An 18,525-nucleotide genomic window follows, 5' to 3' on the forward strand; every position below is an offset into this window, starting at 1 on the left:
GTGGGGACGTCCAGCTGCCTCCTCCCTCCTTGCCCCTGCTCCTCTGCCTGTCCCTTAGCATTGTACCACGGCCTGAGAGTCACCGCCCAAGGGGGACCCAGCGATGGCCTCTCCCCTTGTCTGTTCTCTGGACACTTCTGAGCGGGTGTCCTCACCGCCGTCGGCTGGCCCTGATGGCGGGGGGCAGAACCTGGGAGTCGGTGGTGGGGCAGGTGCCAAGGAGGTCGGGACCAAGCAACCAGCCCCCCAGTCCCTGACATAACCCCCAAACGGCAATGACGCAGAGAGAATAATGAGTGCCAACTGTGGGAGCAATGGTGACGGCTGCGTGGGTGCCCTGAGGACGGACCGTGGCTGTCGGAGCTGCCGTTAGGCGAGGGAGGCGGGTCCAGGTCACTTGGGGTGCTTGCAACTTGGGTTGCGTCGAATCCCGTCTTCTCCCGTTGTGCTACAGAGTGTCCACCAGGGGGCGCGCGGGCCCCACGCGTCTCTCCAGAGAGGGGCTGGGGCTCTGCGGTTTTGGGGCTACCTGGACTCTCGCCCACGCAGCATGTTGCTACTGATGACGGTGGAAGGCGGTGCCAGGCCTGGGCCGGCTCCGGCACTGCTGGGTCCCTCGCATACAGTGTGCGCTCAATAAATACTCGTTGGAATGTATGAATGAAGGAAGAGAATGCCCCAGGTTGGGGTGGGATGTGTTGGCCAGAATAAAGGGCAGTCACTCGCCAATGGGGAAACTGAGACCCAGAGGGGGCAAAGACTGGCCGAAGGCCACCTGCGAGGTCAGGGGCTGGGCCGATCAAGACCTGCACATCACGAACCGCATGCTGACTCCCACAGGAAGACCCTTCCTCTGCCTCGGAGCCCCCATTAGCTTCCTCTGCCCTTCACCCCTCTCGCCCCTCCCTGGCCCTGGGCTCCCCGTGTCCCAGAAAAAGACACAACCATGGATAGTGTGGAAGAGAAGGCTGTCCCTAATGACAACGCATGTCACTCAGTTCAGGGCGAGGGGCAGAAGGGCGGTGGCCCCACAGGAAGGTGAGCTAAGCAGCTGTGTGACCCCCCTACAGACACCTCAGACACGTGTGGTGATGGGGTTGGGCCTGGGCTGACAGCAGGGGCTCTCACCTGCCTGCCTAGATGGGGAGGGGCCCCTGAGTGGACCTGAGATGAATGTGTGTCCCCCAAAGGGACCTATTAAAGCCTGTTTTTTTCCTACCCACCCCATCCTCATATACTCCCCTGGCTTCCCCCACACAGCGGTCAGACAGGAAGTGGGGAGGTAGGGGCTGGGCCAGGAGAAGGAGGGGAGCACCTGTGGACATGCTGTGAGGGTGCGATTGTGGACCTGGCTCTACCAGACCCCACAACTCCAAATCTCTACAATCAAGTGTGTGCAACTGGTGTGCTTTGTTAAAAAAAAAGAAAAAAAGTGCTTGTAAAAATTAATTAAATAAGAATATAAAAGGTATGAACAGCAGTGTTAACTGGAGGAAAGAAAGCCAGAATCACTGAGGATGGTGTCAAGCTTATCTTTGAGCTTCCTGGTAGCCAGAGCAAAAGGGGAGATTAGTACTTTACAGTGTTTGGTTGGGCATGTCTTCTAAAGAACATGCCATGCCAGTTTCTGACATTGTCTCTGAATACTTGATGGTGTGGGTGAGTGGCAGAGGGAAGAGGGAGCACAGAGCGTCAGGGAGTAAAGCAGGGATGAGCTTTCTGGTAGTCGGGGCAAGAAGGGGAACTGGTGTGTGTGTGTGTGTGTGTGTGTGTGTATGTATATGCATGTATGTATATATTACAATATCTTGTTAGGCATATCTTCCTCTGGGCTATGCTTGTTAGTGACAGTGTCTCCAGCCAAGTGAGCATGAGACAAGGGAAATAAAGCAGACACAGAGTTTCTGGGTGTAAAATAGCAATGAGCTTCCTGGCAGCCAGGGCAATAGAGGAAATAAGAGTTAAAGAGTCTACTTAGTGTGTTCTCACCAGTGCCTACCTGCTCCTGACAGTGGATCTGACTTCACGCAGGGGGTCAAAGTATGTGTGTGACAGAGGAGTCACAAAGGTACAGTTGGAGATATTTCTGAGCTCCCTGGAAGCCAGAACAAGAGGGGAAATATGTAGAGGTCTAGCCTGGACAGGCATCTTTCTTGCTGCATGTGACGCAGGTCTCATCTAAGGGTTCAGACAGGGCAGTGCCGGCTGGCCAGGTGCACGCGGCTGTCCTCAGCTGGGCTCCAGGGCCGGGCATAGCCGGAATGGGGCAGCAGCAGCCGGTCCTGTTTGCCGTCGGGGCTGACCAGGCGCCGGGCAGCCAGCAGGTATTCATGATGGGGGGCCAGCGGTGGGCAGGGACAGCGGCCCGGTGCCCACAGGTACTCGCGAGTCCGCAGGGGTGAGCGGTTCTTGTAGACCAGCTGCACACGCACCTCGTAGCGAGTCTCCTGGGCCTGGCGACGGCGGCCAAGCACACGGGCCCTGAAAACTGTGGGCAGGTAGGCGCTGAGGCTGCTGGTACTCCACACTGCACACCCACAGGCACACCCCACTGCACAGAAGAGGGAAGCAGGTGCTGGGTGGGGGCTGGGGGCTGCTGGGGACCTAGGGGAGGGGTCTGAGTTAGCTGGGGCCTGGGGTCAGGTCAGGTTATAGATCAATGAGGGGTTAGGAGTCAGATCAAGGGATCAAGTTGGGGTCAGGTCAAGTTGGGGTCACGTCAAGGGTCAGGTCTAATCAGGATCAGAGGTCGGCAGGACAGGGCTCAGCTCTGGTCAAGGGTGAGGTCGGTTATTTAGGGGTCAGATGAGGGCTGGGGTCTGGGGTCTCACCGAAGTCGCTGCCGCAGTAGTGGAGCACCCGATGGGCGCGGCCGCGCGTGTCGGGGCAGGGCGCACAGGGGTCTGTGGGGTCGGGGCTGTGAGGGCTGCAGGCCTCATCTCTCTGCTCGCTCCCACCCCGTCCGAGCCCACCTCACCCTCACCTGGGGCTGGGGTCAGGATCCGTGGGGGGATGGCAGCAGGGGCTGCGGGGGGCTCAGAGGGCTCAGGGGGCTGAGGCTCCACCTCCCGAGGCTGCGGCTGCCTCAAGGGCCAGCCCAGGTCCTGTGCCTGCGCCTGTGCCTGGAAGGGGCCATAGCGCTCACCAGGGAGCCAGAACTCGAACTCGACGCCGGGATTAGGCTCCTGAAGGAAGACCTGGAGGAGGGGCCGGCACCATGAGAGCCTGAGGACCCAGCCTTCCCTCTCAGACCCCCTCTCCCCAGCCTCCCTCCTCTGACCCTCTGTCCCCAGCCTCCCTCCTCTGACTCTCTGTCCCCAGCCTCCCCTCTCTGACCCTGTCCCCAGGCTCCCCTCTCTGACCCTCTGTCCCCAGACTCCCCTCTCTGACCCTCTGTCCCCAGCCTCCCTCCTCTGACCCTCTGTCCCCAGCCTCCCTCCTCTGACCCTGTCCCCAGCCTCCCCTCTCTGACCCTGTCCCCAGCCTCCCCCCCGACCCTCTGTCCCCAGCCTCCTCCCTCTGGCCCTCCCCCCCTCCGTCCCTCGGAGACCAAGCCCCACACCTGCAGGAGCAGGTCCTGGGAAGTGGGCCCAGTGGCGCTCAGCGTCTCCTCCGGCCCGGCGGCGCGGGTGTAGATCAAGCTGGTCCCCGCCGCTTCGTAGGTCCCAGATGGACTGACTGCCCAGTTCCCGTTGAGCACGTAGCGCCCGTCGCCCCCCATCAGCGCTGCAAGGGGAGGGTCAGCTGGCTCCTGGGAACCTGCCCAACCCCTTCCTCAGGCCCCTTACCCCGGCCTCAGTCTCCCCAGCTGTAAACAGGGACAACCATCCGCATTTCGCAGCCTCCCCTCTCAGACCCTGAGCTACCCAGGTGGTTGCGGCTCCGATGGGTGACGCGGAGGTGTCTGGCGCCTTCGGGGATCAGGGTCACGTTCCAGTACCCGGCGAAGGCACCTGGGTGGGAGGGTGGAGGTGTGTAGTAGCCGCCGCAGAGGCGATTTGAGAATTAAATAAGATCCTGCAGGTGAGGTGGTTAGCCAGGGTCCTGGTACCCAGAAAACCCTCCGGAAACACTTGGAGGTACGATGAAACAAAAAAGACCAAACCCCTTGTTCTGAAGTCGATTCGGACTCATAGCGACCCTATAGGACAGGGTAGAAATGCCCCATAGAGTTTCCAGGAGTGCCTGGTGGATTCGAACTGCCGACCTCTTGGTCAGCAGCAGCTCTTAACCACTACACCACCGGCCTCAATGCAGCAGGGAAGGGGTTAAAACCCGGTCAGTTGAGGGAAGGGCGGGACAATCTGGCAGGGTCCAATCAAGATGATGAGCAAGGGGGCTGGGCCCCAGAGTGCCCAATCAGCGCGGGACCTCGCTTCCGGGGCCCCGCGGGTAGTTAAAGGGACCGCTCCCGGCGCGCGCTGAGGACGGGGCGGGTGGTCACCGGCATCGCGGAACACGCGCTGCACGAAGAGGCACGAGTCGTTGGCGCCGCCACAGCGGCCACAGCGGTCTTCGCGGGTGCCCGAGCCCAGCAGCCCGTCACATCCGGCGCTCTAAAGGGGCGAGGGGACAGGGGCTGCGTCAGGACGGCCCCCGGGCCGGGAGGGGCGGGGCCTGGGGAGGGGGCGGAGTCTGACGCTAAAAGAATGAGGCCTGGGGGCATGGCTTGGGGAGGAATGGGGCCTGAAAGTAAAAGGATTGGGGTCTGGGGCGGAGCCGGGAAGGAGGCAGGGGCGGGGCCTACGGGAGAGGCAGGTGTTAACAAGAATTGGGCTTGGGGGCAGAGCCTGGGGCGGGGCTTAGGCAGGGGCGGGGCCTAGGGCAGGGGCGGGGCCTGAAGGTAAAAGGAATGGGGTGGGGAGGGGATAAGGGCAGGTCTGGAGATTACAAAAGACGCCACGGTGGTGGTGACGCAGGGTGAAACCCTTGACTGGTAATCAGAAGGTTGGTGGTTTGAACCCACCAGCCTCTCTGTGGGGGAAGGATGTGGCGATCTGCTCCTGTAAAGATTACAGCCTCGGAACCCCAATGGGACAGTTCTACTCTGTCCTACAGGGTCACTATGAGTGGGGGATCGACTTGATGGCAGTGGGTTTGGTTTTTTGGTTTGGAGATTAGGACCTGGATGGAAAAAGGGTGGAACCTAGAATGGAGCAAGGGTGGAACCCAGAAAACCTCAGGGGTGGGGCCTTGAAGTAAAGGGCAGGGTGTAGAGGGGGCTGGAGGCAGGTAAAGAGACCTAGATGGAGAAGAGGCCAGGCCTGGACAGGACCAAGTAGCCTTGAGAATTAGGGCGAATTAGGGGAATTAGGCTGGCAGTGGGGCCTGGGGAGTCCTCACGAGGCAGCGGCCAGCCACGCAGAGCCCCTCCACGCCTGGGCTGCAGGGGGTGCCGTCCAGGACGCGGCCAAAGCTGTGGTAGAAGGCGTGGCCCTCGGCCAGGCAGTTGAGGTCGCACTGGTTGGGCGCTAGGGACAGGAGGACCCTCTGAGTCCCAGCGCCCTCTCAGGCGGCCTTCAGAGTTGTGCCCCCACTGGGCAGATGGCGCCCAGAGGCAGTTAAAGCTTCATGTCAAGGTTCTGCCTCTGGCTCCCTGGAACTCTCCCCTTGAAGGTACGGTGGGTCTGTAATCATTCATTCATTCATGCCCTAATATGAGGAGTCTTTACATGTATAACACATAATGGATAACGTTAACATTATTACCCTTTGCTCATTCACTTATTCATTTGTTCCATAAACACTCACTGAGCACCTGGAATCGTTCAGACAGTGTTCTAGGCTCAGGGATACTTGCTCGGCAATTGGGCCCAGCACTCAGCACGCACCCAACAAAAAATGTTTATCTAGTGCTGACTGAGTCCCTGTAGCCTGGGTGTGCCGCTGGCTCTCTGTGGGCGTCACTTTCCCCTTCTGCCTGGCAGTGGGGCTGGATGGGCCGTCTAAGTCTGTCCCGTTACATTGGGTCCACAGCCCCAATCCCTACTCCTACTTCTAAGCTGCCTCTGGCTCCCACTTCCCTGAGCCTGGCTGGCAGAAGCTGACTGGAACGGAGCCCCAGCTGGCCCTGGCAGGCTTTGGCAGGGGTAGGATCATGGCAGGCTTCCCCCAGTTCTCAGGGCAAAACAAATCCATGAAGCTGATGGATGGAACTTTCTCTGTTCTAGGCTTGCCTTATCTGTGTCTGCCTCCACTGTGGTGTCTGAAGCTACCTGTCTCCCTTGAATCTGGAGGTGCGCTGCCCCGGGCACACAGTTATATAACCCACTATTTTCAGCTCAATGTGGCAATATTTTCTGCTACTGGAATGAGTCTGAGAACTGTTGTCCTCTGGATACAGCCCCAAGGAAATCCTCAGCCTGGTGTTCATCTCTATGCAGAATTGCAGAATGGGACCTGTTTTCCTCTGCCCCTGCTTCATGCTTCCTTCACTTGACCAACTCCTACACATCCTTCAAAGCCCTAGCAGTAATGCTCACTTCTCCATGCAGCCCTCCAAGTCCCCCTTCCTCCTTGGCAGAACCCTCTTCCTGCTAGCCTTGAGTCATTTCCTTTGGACCAACCAGGCTACTCACCCCCGTGGAAGGGCACCCATTGGTAGGTCTTCTGAGTGCCCAGGACAGGACGGCCATTGTAGAGGGCACACTGTAAGTCTCGGAAGGGCACAGCACTTGGGGGGCAGTCCTGGGGGCAGAGGTGGGTGGGTCAGAGGCTGGGACAGGCTTCCAGATTCCCCCTCTGCTAGCCCACACCAAGCCTGGCAGAGTGGCAGGTATACTTGCAGATATGATCAAGGAAGCAGGAGGCCTTCAGGGCAGACTCTGGGGCATGACAGAGCTTACCGGCAACTGGCAGAGGCGGTACTCATGGGTGTCCCCCCAGCATGGCTCTTCCCCAGGAAACCTGCGGAGGAGGGAGCCCAGAGCTGGCCAGGATTCCCAGGGACCCCCTCCCCAGAGGTGGCTGTCTGCCCCTCCACCCCTCCAACCCCACCCGCATTCCAGCTGGATCAGTGGGATTAAAGGGCACAGCATGTGTGGGCAGGCCAAGGGTGCGGCCAGGGGCTGGGCTGGGCTATCAGGAGAGGAGGGGCAGGGACCCCCCCCGCTCCACCTGGCTGGAGCCCCAACCCTTTGCTTACCGGATGCAGCGCCGGCTGCGCACGGAGACTCCCTGCCCACATGAGCTGGAACAGTGGGTCCAAGAACCCCACGGAGTCCACTCGCCTGGACCCTACTTGGGGAGAGAGCGGCACAGACAGCGGTGACCCCATACTGCTGTCTGGGTCCCTATTCCCACCTGCCTCTGGGTTCATGGCCTCCTTACCTGAGCACTGCCCCCCAGGCCACAGCTCAGGAGGGTCCCGAGCAGCAGCAGGAAGTTCTGGGGTGGGAAGGGTCTGGCGGAGCAAAGAGGGTATCTGTAGTAGGAGCTGCCAGTGGACCAGGGTTGGAGCCCCAGCCCCACCCTGACTGGCTGGGTGACCCTGCACAGTAACTACCTCTGTGAGCCTCGTCTCTGAAAAACGGGGCAATAATAGAACTCCCCCTTACAGGAAAGTTTTGAGGGGTCCATTGGATAAGGTCAGGAAGGCAGGAGGTGCAGAGCCTGGCACGGCACAATGACCTGCTGTTTAATCACTAATTACTGCTACTGGTTGGCTATTGTGTTGGAGTGCACACAGTAGCTGCTTAATAAATGTTTGATGATTGAAGCGATCATTCAAAGATAGCGCACAGAGGTCTCCTAGAGCTGGGGCCCCCTCCCTACCCCCCTCACCATCGTTGCTTATACCTTCCTGTGTGGCTGGAGGCCAGCCGCTCCCCTTCCCCAGGCCTCAGTTTCCCCATCTGTACAGTGGGGACCAGCTGGACTCAATCCATGATTCTCTGAGATCCTGCATAGGGTGTGGCCAGTAGGGGCTGGGTCAGGGGCCACGGCCCTGGCAGAGGCCCCCTCCCGGGACAATCCAGCACCCTGGCCTCCAGGACTGGGGATAGGGCAGGAGGGGTGACCTGTCCCCGATCCAGTGGGTGCCTCATGGCCTCATCTGCAGAGAACGTGGGAGGGAGTACCAGGGTGGCCTGCAAGAAAGAGACCACTGATGAGGCTGGTGGAGGAAAGGAGGGAGTAAGGGGATAGCTGGGGTGGAAGACTTTGCTGCCCTGGGCCTCAGTTTCCCCACCTGTCGGTGAAGGGTAAAATCATTCGCCAGCCCCTGCTCCATGTGACCTTGGCCTGCCAGGAGAAAGGGGGATGGGAGCTCGCCACCCCATGAGGCCTTTCTCAGGCTGGGGCTAGGCAGCTGGCGGTCAGCAGTACCCAAAGGACAGGCAGGACACACTCGTGACCTCCAGCCCATGGGGAGAAGGCTGGGGTCCCACCTGGACCATGGCCCCTCTGGACCCTCAGCTTCCCCAGTTTCTGTCCCTTCCAGCTCTGACATTTAGACCTCAACACTGTGGGGTCTGGGCCTGAGATGCTGAGAACCTGGGGGGCCAGGGCTGGTCTGAGGACCACGTTAGGCCAGCTTCATCTCCATCCCTCTCAGAGCTCAGAACCCCAGCAAACCCAGGAAGCAGGAAGCTGGCAAGGCCAGAAGCCAGAAAGTGGGGAGGGGACTTGACCTTCTGACAACCCCCCACCCCGACCCTCAGCACTGGCTTGCTGAAGTGGGGGTCTAGGTGATGGAAAATGAGGGGCTAGAATGAGCAAACTTCCCACTCCCCAGACTGGTCTCCCCAAGGAGCAAGACATCCGCCCCTCCACCCCTGTTTTGTCTGGACCCCTTACCTGCAAGGTGATTTTAGGACAAACCGCACCTCTGGGCCTGGGTTTCCCCAGGAAGACCAGGGACTAAGCTCCCCCTCTGGCGATGGCTGCCCTCACCAGACCCCACCTAGCCCTGCCGGCTCAGGGAGGCTGAAGGAGGGATCACAGGGCCTGGACGCCGGCAGGGAAAGTGGAGGGATAGGAAGGGGGACTTACCGGCCAAGGCTATGCAATCGGACTCCCAGGCTGCCGCAGGGCTGAAGGAAGCGTCGGGGCCCGAGGTGAGGGGCGGGGGGAACCCGGTGCGGGTCCCTCCCACCGGGCCTCCTGGGGCCCGCCCAGGCCGGGGTCCAGAGGGGCCTCGGCCCCGTGCGCCCCCGCGCGGCCGTCCCGCGCCTCCGCACGGATCTGCGGCAGGGGACTGCCTGCCCGGCGGGCTCTCTAGCCTCCCAGCGCCGCGGTCTGGTGTTCGGACGTCAGGGTCCGGGTGCCCTTGGAAAGCCCAGGGCGGGGCGCAGCTGGGGAGGGGGAGCGCCGCTGGGGCTGCTATTCTGGGCGCGGTGCTCAGGGCCCGGGAATGTGCTCGCACCGAGGTCGCCCTGCCCGGTTCCGGGTGTCCGGGGCGCTGCCCGCTCCCCGCAGACGCCTGGAGCGCGTCCCAGCTGGGGTCCCGTGATCCGTCTCCCCACCCAGCCCTGCCCCAGGGTCGCCCTCCTCAGTGACGGGGAAGCCCGGACCCCTGGCTTCAGATGGCAGGGGTGCCCGCCCAAGGTCCCAGCCGCCCCAGACGAAGGCCTCAGGGCACCAGGGAGAAACAGAACCAGGGGGCTTGGCGCAAGGGGCGGGGAGCCCATTCCCGGGCGGCGCATTCCCGGGCGCTGCTGTCACCCGAAGACGCGCCCGCCCCACCCCTCCTCCCGCCCTCCCTGCCGGGCCCCTGGGCTGCGAGAGGCTTCGGAGCCAGACCCGGGTCCAGGCAGCCCTCTCCTTCCCGGTGGTGGCCCCACCCCCTCCGACCCGAGTTTCCCCATTTCCACTGCGGACCTCCCAGCCAGACCTCAGCTGTTTGCGCGGACCGGAGACAACAGGGTGACCCTAGGGCTCCCCGCCACCCCACCCTTTCCCAGCCGAGGTCTGCACGCACTCCCGCTCACGCAGGGACGCAGCAGGTGCTCTCTGTTCACCGGTCCTCTACCCCAGTCCCTTGCTGTTGCCCCACGGCACCCCCTGGCGGCCAGGCTGCGGGGATGGGGGCACTGAGGGCCAGGTGGGTGGAGAGGACACCACCCCTCCCCGGCTGCTCTTCTGCCCCAGGGCTTAGCCCAGGCTCAACTTGCTTCCTCCTCCAGGAAGTCCACCTTGCCTCTCCTGAGTCCTGACCATGGGCAGTGGTGAAGGGAGGGATTGCTGGGTCCAGCTCTGTCTGCCCACCTGCCTGGAGCTCCTCCGCACAGGACTAACCAAAACCATTCACTCATTCATTCATTCAACATTTATTGACACCTACTTTTTTACTAGGGCTCCTTACAGCTGTGAACAACCAGCCAATCACAAGCCAGTGGCGGAGGCTGACCCCTGCTGGGGTGTAGTCCCACCTCTTAACGGAGGAAACAGCCCAGACCCCGCGGATGGGGGTAGGGCTTCAGTGAGGGTCCTCACTGAGAAGGTGACGGACACAAGAGGGGGGCAGCAAAGGGAACAGCAAGTGCAAAGACCCTGAGGCTGGAATAAGCTTTGTGGACTAGAGGAAGAGTCAGAAGGTCTGGGTGGCTGGAGCAAAGGGCCTAGGGGTTGGGGCAGAGGAGATGAGGTCAGAGAGAGGGCAGTAAAGCTGGGAGTTGCCTGGGTTACTTTGAAATTTGGAAAAGTCTCCTCTGGCTTTTGGGGGGCAGGAGGGGAGCCAGGAAAGTAGGAAGGAGGCTGAAGGGTGTCCCAGGGGTGTGGGTGAGGCAAGGAGCCCTGTTTGGGAGTGGAGGCAGAAAAACGTGCTGGCAGATCCACCTGGGAGGTAGCCTCTGAGTGAAAGAATGTGCCCCCTTTACTGAGAAGGTCAGGCTGGGGAGAGTGGGTGGAGGGGACCCTGGTGGCCACTTCTGTGGGACACCAAGGTTGCCGAGCAGAGGGTGGGTTACCTGAGCCTGGAGCCCAGGGCCTAGTCTGCTGCAGAAGGTGACGCTGGTGTCCTCGGCACACGGGTGGTGTTTCTCATGGTGGATGAGGTGTAGCTAGTGTAGACAGAGCGGGGCTGAGCCTGAAGCATCTGTCAGAGGCCAGGGCCGGGGGGAAGTCGGTGAGTGTGGGTGGGTGCTCAGAGGCCTCCAGGGGATGGGCTTCCAAAAGGGTGGGGTGGACTGTGTCGGCAGTCACAGAGAGGTGGGCGAGGTGAGGATGGATGGGGGACCGGTGGTCAGAGATGGGGGAGCTGATGACCTGGGGGGCTGACTAGAGAGACAGTTCACTGAGGATGGCAGAAGGGACATGGCGGGAGCCAGTCCACACACTCGCCCACACCCATCTCAGGGTGGGGCCTGGGGCAGGGGGGATAAAAATCACCCAGGCTCGGCTGGGGGCTCTGCAGAGTGCACAAGCCTACCCCTCAGATGTGCCCCAGCCCATGGTGTCCTACAGGGAATGCATACAGCAGGCACTGTGCCCTGGAGAAAGTGCAGACAGTAGGCACTCTATCCTGTAGGCAGAGTATACAGTAGGCACTTTGGCCTGCAGGATGGGTATACAGCAGGCACCATGTCCTGTAGGGAGGGTATACAGCAGGGACTTCGCCCAGCAGGAAGCATATACAGCAGGTTCTGCACCCTGCATGGAGGGTATACAGCAGGCACTGTGCTGTGCAGAGTCCATACAGAAAGTACTGTGCCCTGCAGGGAGTGCATAGAGTAGGCACTGCATGGGGGCCGAACACTAGAGGGATTGTAGGGGAGGAGGGAGAGGTGCCCAGCCCTGGGCCCACCCCCACCCTGCCTGACCCCATCCCCACAGCCTTTGTTTCCCCTCTGGTCCAGCCTCCTCCTCTAGAGGTAATTTGCCTGGACTTAGCAGATTCCCTGGAGGCACAGCTCAAGATACATGCCTGTGTAGGTGGAGGGGAGGCTGCTGCGTCAGCGCCTGGCCGTGACTCCCCAGGAGCTCATTCTCAGCTCTGCTCCTTCCCTTTGCCTGAGCCTGGGCCCAGCCCAGGGGTCATCAGGGTCCCTCCTACCCTGGGCTTCAGCCAGGACCTCCTCCATGAGGCAGGCCAGGGCGGGATGGGGCCAAGTGAACACATGTTTGATTGGATGTGGCTCAGCCAGTCTCCTGCTTAAGAAAATCCCATGAGAGATCTTGCGGTCCCTGAGTAAAGAGGGTGGGAGGGGTCCTGTCACCACCTGCACCCCAGAACCCCAGATCTCTGGGGCTGCCCAGCTGTCTTCGGGCATGAGTGTGGGAGGGGCTGTATCTGGAGTCCCGCCACAGCAGGATCGCCCCATAGGAACCAGGGCTGTGGCGACTGGCTTGGGGACGGACATGTGACCCAAGTGGGCCAATGAGAGTCTGCCCTGGGATTTGAGCTGGAGCATTTGGGGGAAAGGTTCTCTCTGCTTTCTGGGGTTGCTTACCAGGCAGGGTGTGAGCTGGGACCCCTGGCGTTTCCTTTGCCACCCTGGGAAGGGCTGCCCTCCCCCAGGAGATGTCAACACAAAGGGCAGGAGGTGGAAACTGGCAGATTTCTGAGGTTGTCTGACCCCCGGATCAAGCCACACCTGAAGTCATCTACCTTTTTTTTTTTTTTAACGTTAGCAAGTTTGAGTTTCTGTTACTTCTAACCAAAGAGCACTGACTAATGAGAACAACTTCCCTTCCATTATTCCCTCCTCCCCCAGGGCAGTTTCTACTTCCTGTGTAGGAAATGTGAATTCTACAAGGGCCTCCTTCAGCTCACCCTCACAGCCCTCAGCTGGGTGCCTAGGGTGAGGACCAGGCAGATGCCCAATGGGAATAGAGCAGAAAGAACAAGAGGCAGGGCGCTGGCGTCAAGGCCAGGAAGGTGGTGGGGGCTCTGTAAGGCTATGGGGGTTGCAGGGAGAAGCTGGGGAACAGGGGAGAATTTAGAAAGATTTTTTAGACGTGGTACCTCTTTAGGTAAAAAAAAAAAAAAAAAAAAGGATGATTATGTATAATATTGCTATGAATTGACTTGTGTCCCCTCAAAATGTGTGTCAGCTTAGACCGTGATTCTCAGTATTGTGTGACGATCCACCATTTTGTTACCTGACGTGATTTTCCTCTGTGTTGTAAATCCTGCCTCTATGATGTAAATGCGGATTACTGCAGTTATGTTAATGAGGCAGGACTCAAACTGCAGGGGTAGTCTGTGTTTTGAGTCAATCTCTTTTGAGATATAAAAGACAGAAGTGAGCAGAGAGACAGGGGACCTCATACCACCAAGAAACAAGAGCCAGGACAATAGCACATCCTTTGCACCCCGGGTCCCTGTGCTGAGAAGCTCCTAGACCAAGGAAAGATGAATGACAAGGACCTTCCCCAAGAGCAAATAGAGACAGAAAGCCTTCCCCTGGAGCTGGCGCCCTGAATTCGGACTTCTAGACTCCAAGACTGTGAGAGAATAAATTTCTGTTTGTTAAAGCCGCCCACTTGTGGTATTTCTGTTATAGCAGCACTAGATGACTAAGATAAATATGCCATTTATGTAAAAAAAAAAAAAAAGTATATTTGTTAGTATAAACTTAGTCAGGAAATGGGGAGAAATAAACACCAAACGCCGCTCACGATGACCCTGGGGAGAGTTATGGGTAACTTAGAGTTATTACCTCATAGGTGCTGTTTGAATTTCTTGTAATGAGTGTCCATTTCTTTTTTTTTTTTTAATAAACATTATTTTGGATTACAGAAAAGTTGCAAAGATACTACAGAGAGTGTCTTAGTTATCTAGTGCTGCCGTAACAGAAATACCACAAGCGGGTGGCTTTGATGAACAGAAATTTACTTTCTCACATTTTAGCAGGCTAGAAGTCCAAATTCAGGGTGCTGTCTCTAGGGGAAGGCTTTCTCTCTCTGTTGGCTCTGGAGGAAGGTCCTAGTCTGCGTGAGCTTCTGCTCCTGGGCGAGCTTCATGTGGGTTGGCAACTCTCTTCCCCCATCTCTGCTTTTCTCTCTTGCTTGTTCAATTTCTTTTATATCTCGAAAGAGACTGAGTCAAGATACAACCTACACAAATTCCACCTCATTAATGTAACAAAAACAACCCATTCCCAACCGGGATTATAGGCATAGAGCTTAGAATTTATAACATGTACTTTGGGAGGACCTAACTCAATCCGTAACAGAGAGCTCCCATATATCCTTCGTGGCAGACGAAATAACGACCCCAAAGACATCCCTGCAGATGGATGAAGTGAAGGGTCTGGAGATGGGAGATGATCCTGGATCACCCAGGTGGCCCATGTGATCACAGGGTCCTCAAAGAGGGAGGCAGGAGGGTCAGAGTCAGAGGAGGAGATGTGAGGATGGAAGCAGAGAGAGAGAGAGACTGGAAGATGCTCGCTGCTGGCTCTGAAGACGTAGGAAGGGGCCAAGGTCCAAGGAACCAGGGGCCTCTAGTAGCTGGAAAAGTCTGGAGACAATTCTCCCCTGGAGCCTCCGGAAGGAACTAGCCGACAACCAGGTTTCAGCCCCATGAGACCCGTTTTGGACTCTGGACCCCCAGAACTGTGAGGTCATGAGCATGTGTGGCTTTGAGCCTGTCAGTGTGTGGTGTTACAGCTGCTACAGGTGACTCATACCCTGCCCCTCCTGGTGACACCTTACAACACAAGGTACACTTGCCACAACTAAGAAACCCATGTGGGCATGTTACTCTGGACTGAGTCCAGACTTTATTCCACGTCACCAGTCTTTCCACTAATGTTCCCTTTCTGTCCCAGGAGCCCATCCAGGAGCCCACATGACAGTGAGTGACTCCTCTTGTAATTAGCAAAAAGACCCACACAGACAAAATCGCAGAATCTGCAGGTTCCAAGGCCCCCACAGCATGTCGCGCGGAGCCAGAGACAATCAATTTCCCTGCGTGGAAGTCAATGCTGAGTCTGCAGGGGAGAGGACACAGCCCCCTCCTGCTGGCACTGACAGTGGACCACCTACGGGAGCCATTGGGGGACAAGAGCCAGGGAGTCAATGTCCCTTCATTTTCATCTTGGGCAGGCAATTCTGAGGGATGTTCTACTCGGTTCCTCAGAGGGTCCCCAATAGGCTTAGTCCCAGGTGCCTGTAGTGGTAACCAGCTCCTACCTGACTCTCTCCCCAGCTCTTCTGCTCTCCAAACCAACGCTCCGCACCAAACCCTTGCTTCAGGCTCTGCACTGTGGGAGGGCTGAGACTGGGTAAGAGAGACAAGCAGCTCACTTTGGTGTCCCTCTGGAGCCAAGTTAAAGACCCAAGACCACGGTTGGTGCTAAAGGTCTGGACCATGTCAGCAGGGGTGTGGGCTGGGGAGGAAGGAAGGGAGGAGGGGACAAGGCCCTCTCCACCTGGAGAAGGAGGAGGAAATTTGAAGGAGAACTGAGATATGACCAGAAAGGTGGGAGGAAACCTGGAGAGGGGGTGTCCTGGGTGACAGGAGAGGAGGAATCTTCTAGAAGGAGCCCACATGGGCCAGCACAGAGAGGCAGAGAGAAACAAGGACAAGATTTGGTCCTGAGGGAGGTGGGAGCATGGAGAACCTGGGCGCCCAATTTCAGATGGCTCTGGTTTTGGGCACCAGAGTCATGGGCTTTCTGGGGCACAGGTGGCAGTGGGGATCCCTCCTGCCCCTCTGTTCACGAGCCCGCTGGTCTCCCGAGACTGGAATGGTCAGGCTGAAGGCTCACGGGGCAGACATGTGGATGTCTACCATGTTTGAAAGGCCAGGAGCGCAGATGTGGGCTGAGTCACGTCTCCCCAGCCTGGGATGCCCCCCACCCCGCCTGGCACCTTCCAGAAGGAACGGCGCCCAGCCCCGTGAGCCTCCCGAGGTCTCCCGGGAGTCTGCCAGAGCTGGCTCATTGGCCATCCCTCTGCCTGCAGCAGGTATTTTAAGCCAAGCTGCCCAGCTCACCTCCTGGGGAATCTGCTGAGTCTGGCGAGTTAGGTCAGCAAGAAAGTGGAGATGGGAAGGGAAAATACCATCTAGGGACTGGGTTGTGGGGGGCGTGGGGGGACCATGGCCCAGCAGCAGCTCCAGCCTGCCACCACCCAGCCTGGGGAGCCCTGGGGAGGGGCCGGAACAGGAGGGTCAGGCTGCTGCTGAACGCTGCCCTGCCCTTTTCCAGGGCTGCAATCCTGGGCTCACCATGCAACCCATGCCTCAGTTTTCCCCTCTGTAAAATGGGGGTGAACCGACCTGACATCAAGTAACAGTAACAATGAAATGGGGATATCAATAAACCCTAGAAGCTGTGTTTTCTGGGAAGTGGGCAATCTTGTGATGTATATGTATACATTTTTTCTGTTTTACTGGGATTGTCAGCTTGCTTTCATTGTAGAATTAAGGGTTCCAGGACAGATGAATGCCTGAGTCTCCCTCCCCCGTTCTTGAACCCAAGCCCTGAACCCCCTTCCAATGCACGGGTCCCTCGAGTCCGCAGCCCCAAACTGGGACATCACCCCTTGGGTGGGTCACATCTCTGAGAGGTCCCCCCGACCCCTGTGGCACCTCACTCTCCTTCCTTTTGTTTTGTTTGAATTGAGGTGACGTTCACATGACATAAAATCAGCTACTTTAGAGTGTACAGCTCATGGTTTTTAGTATATACACAATGTTGTGCAACCATCACCGCTGTCTAATTCCAGAACATTCTCCCCATCCCACACAGAAACCCCCCCCCGTCGCAGTCACTCCCTACCCCCAGCCCCTGCCAACCACTGATCCCCAATCTGCCTCTGGGTTTGCCTCTTCTGGACATTTCACAGAAATGGAATCACGCCATGTATGGCCTTTCGTGTCTGACTTATTTCGCTCAGCAGCACGTTTTGGGGGTTCATCCACGGTGCAGCATGTGTCAGAGCTTCACTCCTTTTTATGGCTAAACCACGTTCCCTTCTACGACGGGCCACGTTGTGTTTATTGGTATGTTACTCCACTTTCTTTGGCACCGAAGCCCTCGCCCCTCCTGGCCTTCCGGCCTTTATTTCCGACTGCGTGTTTCCTGTTCCCCTCTCCCCTCCAGGATGTCACCCTCTCCACCGCTCACCATTTGGTCTGTTAGTTGCCCCCCAGTGTCTGGCGCTCATTAGGTAAATGTGTTAACAAATGAATGAGGAAGATGGAGAGGAGGATGAGAACAAGGACAAGAGGGGCTTCAGGAAGTGTTTCTGGGGAGAACCAGGATGGGACAGAGGGGTGGGTTCACCTGAAGCCAAAGCTGTCCCAGGCCTTTGGAGAGAAGGTGCGGCATGGGGTGGCCCATCCCCAGCTGCCCCTGGAAGCCCCTGAGGCCAGGCTGGGGCAGGCAGGGAGGCAGGGGCAGGCGGGCACTGGGGGCAACTGGTCAGAGGGGCTCAGGCAGGCTGGGGAACGGGTGCCAGCTCAGAGGGATGCTGGCCAGGACAAGGAGCCCTCCTGGTTCCACAGTGGTGGCTCAGCCAGAAAATACAGTGGGCGGGAAGGAGAGGCCAAGGGAGCCTGGGAGAGAGCTGGTCCCTGGGCAGAAGGCATCAGCTGACCCAGCTTCAAGGCGCAGGGCCAGCGTCTTCTGACTTCTCCTCTGCTGGGTGTTTGGGCAGCTCAGTGCCCGCCTCAGCACGAGGGCTCCGCCTGGCACCTCTCCCGGGGCTGCTGGGGTGGGGTGTCTTGGGGACTGCATCGGGGGGCCGGGGTCAAGGGCTCCAGCTGGGACCCAGTCACCTGCAGCCTGGCAATCCTGTGCTTTCATGTGCCTTCTCCGGCCTTACCTACCTCACGGACAGGGCTTCCAGGAGCCTTCCTTGACCCCCAATGTGGTGAAGTCTCGGATGATCTCCTTGTAGTCCCTTAAACCTTTGTCATTTTTTGAGGGCCAGGCAGGGTCTGTCTTGGGCATATTGAGCCCAGCACAGGCTCTGCACACAGTAGATGCTTCGTGAGTACCTGAATTAATGCACGTGGATGGATTTACGGTCTCCAGAGGGAACTGGCTCTCTCCCCTTGTGGATTCCGGGGTGACAGTGATGACACGGCTGAGGCTCCCCCATTCCCCTGAGCTGCCCACCTTCCGGTATGCTGCACCTGGTTCTCATTAGCAGGGGACTCGGGCCACAGCCAGCTGGCCCCTAGCCCTGCTGGCCTGGAATCCTTGGCTAGACCCCTAGGAAAGTGGTGGAGTCCTGCTCTACCACACACACTGGGGCTCCCTGAGGGGCCCCCTATGCTCTGGGCACCCCAACTTGACGAACCACATCAGGCAGGCCCACAACAACTCAGAGGGTGTTTTCTGTCCCCTGGTGGTGTGGCCGGCCCGATACGAAAATCTGTTCTCTGGAAAATTCCGAAGGCTGATTCCAGCCACACAGAGCCCTGCTAACCCCGCCCCACTCATGGAGTTATGTAATGTTTGGGGATTAATGCCTCGCAAGCACAGACAGCCGCCTGGATTCAAATCCTGCCGGTGTCCCTTCCTGGCTGGGTAAGCGATTTAACCTCTCTGAGCCTCAGTGTGCTCACCTGTAAAATGGGGGCAAGACTGTTCCAGGGTCCCAGGGTTGAAGAAAGGCTGAACTGGG

At 58.5% G+C, this 18,525-nt stretch overlaps 1 protein-coding gene across 1 annotated transcript; it reads right to left on the reverse strand.

Annotated features, from left to right (window-relative positions):
• Positions 1-869: 869 nt before the first annotated feature.
• ADAMTSL5 (ADAMTS like 5) lies at positions 870-8,195 on the reverse strand. The gene is made up of 12 exons (XM_064280110.1): positions 7,798-8,195; positions 7,330-7,402; positions 7,145-7,236; positions 6,846-6,906; positions 6,579-6,687; positions 5,344-5,471; positions 4,445-4,556; positions 3,867-3,953; positions 3,563-3,726; positions 2,984-3,197; positions 2,832-2,903; positions 870-2,488 (listed from the first exon to the last, which is right to left on the reverse strand). The coding sequence occupies exons 1-12, from the start codon at positions 7,851-7,853 to the stop codon at positions 2,187-2,189; spliced, it is 1,470 nt and encodes a 489-aa protein (XP_064136180.1). The 5' UTR covers positions 7,854-8,195; the 3' UTR covers positions 870-2,186.
• Positions 8,196-18,525: the final 10,330 nt, after the last annotated feature.

Source organism: Loxodonta africana, chromosome 3 (assembly GCF_030014295.1).
Source record: "Loxodonta africana isolate mLoxAfr1 chromosome 3, mLoxAfr1.hap2, whole genome shotgun sequence".
Lineage (NCBI taxonomy): Eukaryota > Metazoa > Chordata > Mammalia > Proboscidea > Elephantidae > Loxodonta > Loxodonta africana.

Bases quoted from the DNA above. Each gene is read 5' to 3' on its own strand.
- ADAMTSL5 (XM_064280110.1), bottom strand. From the start codon at position 7,853: ATGGGGAAACTGAGGCCTGGGGAAGGGGAGCGGCTGGCCTCCAGCCAC. The intron at 3,727-3,866 runs GTAGCTCAGGGT...CTCCCCTTGCAG, and splicing joins TCGGAGCCGCAACCACCTGG to CGCTGATGGGGGGCGACGGG. The intron at 3,198-3,562 runs GTGTGGGGCTTG...CCCCTCCTCCAG, and splicing joins CCCAGGACCTGCTCCTGCAG to GTCTTCCTTCAGGAGCCTAA.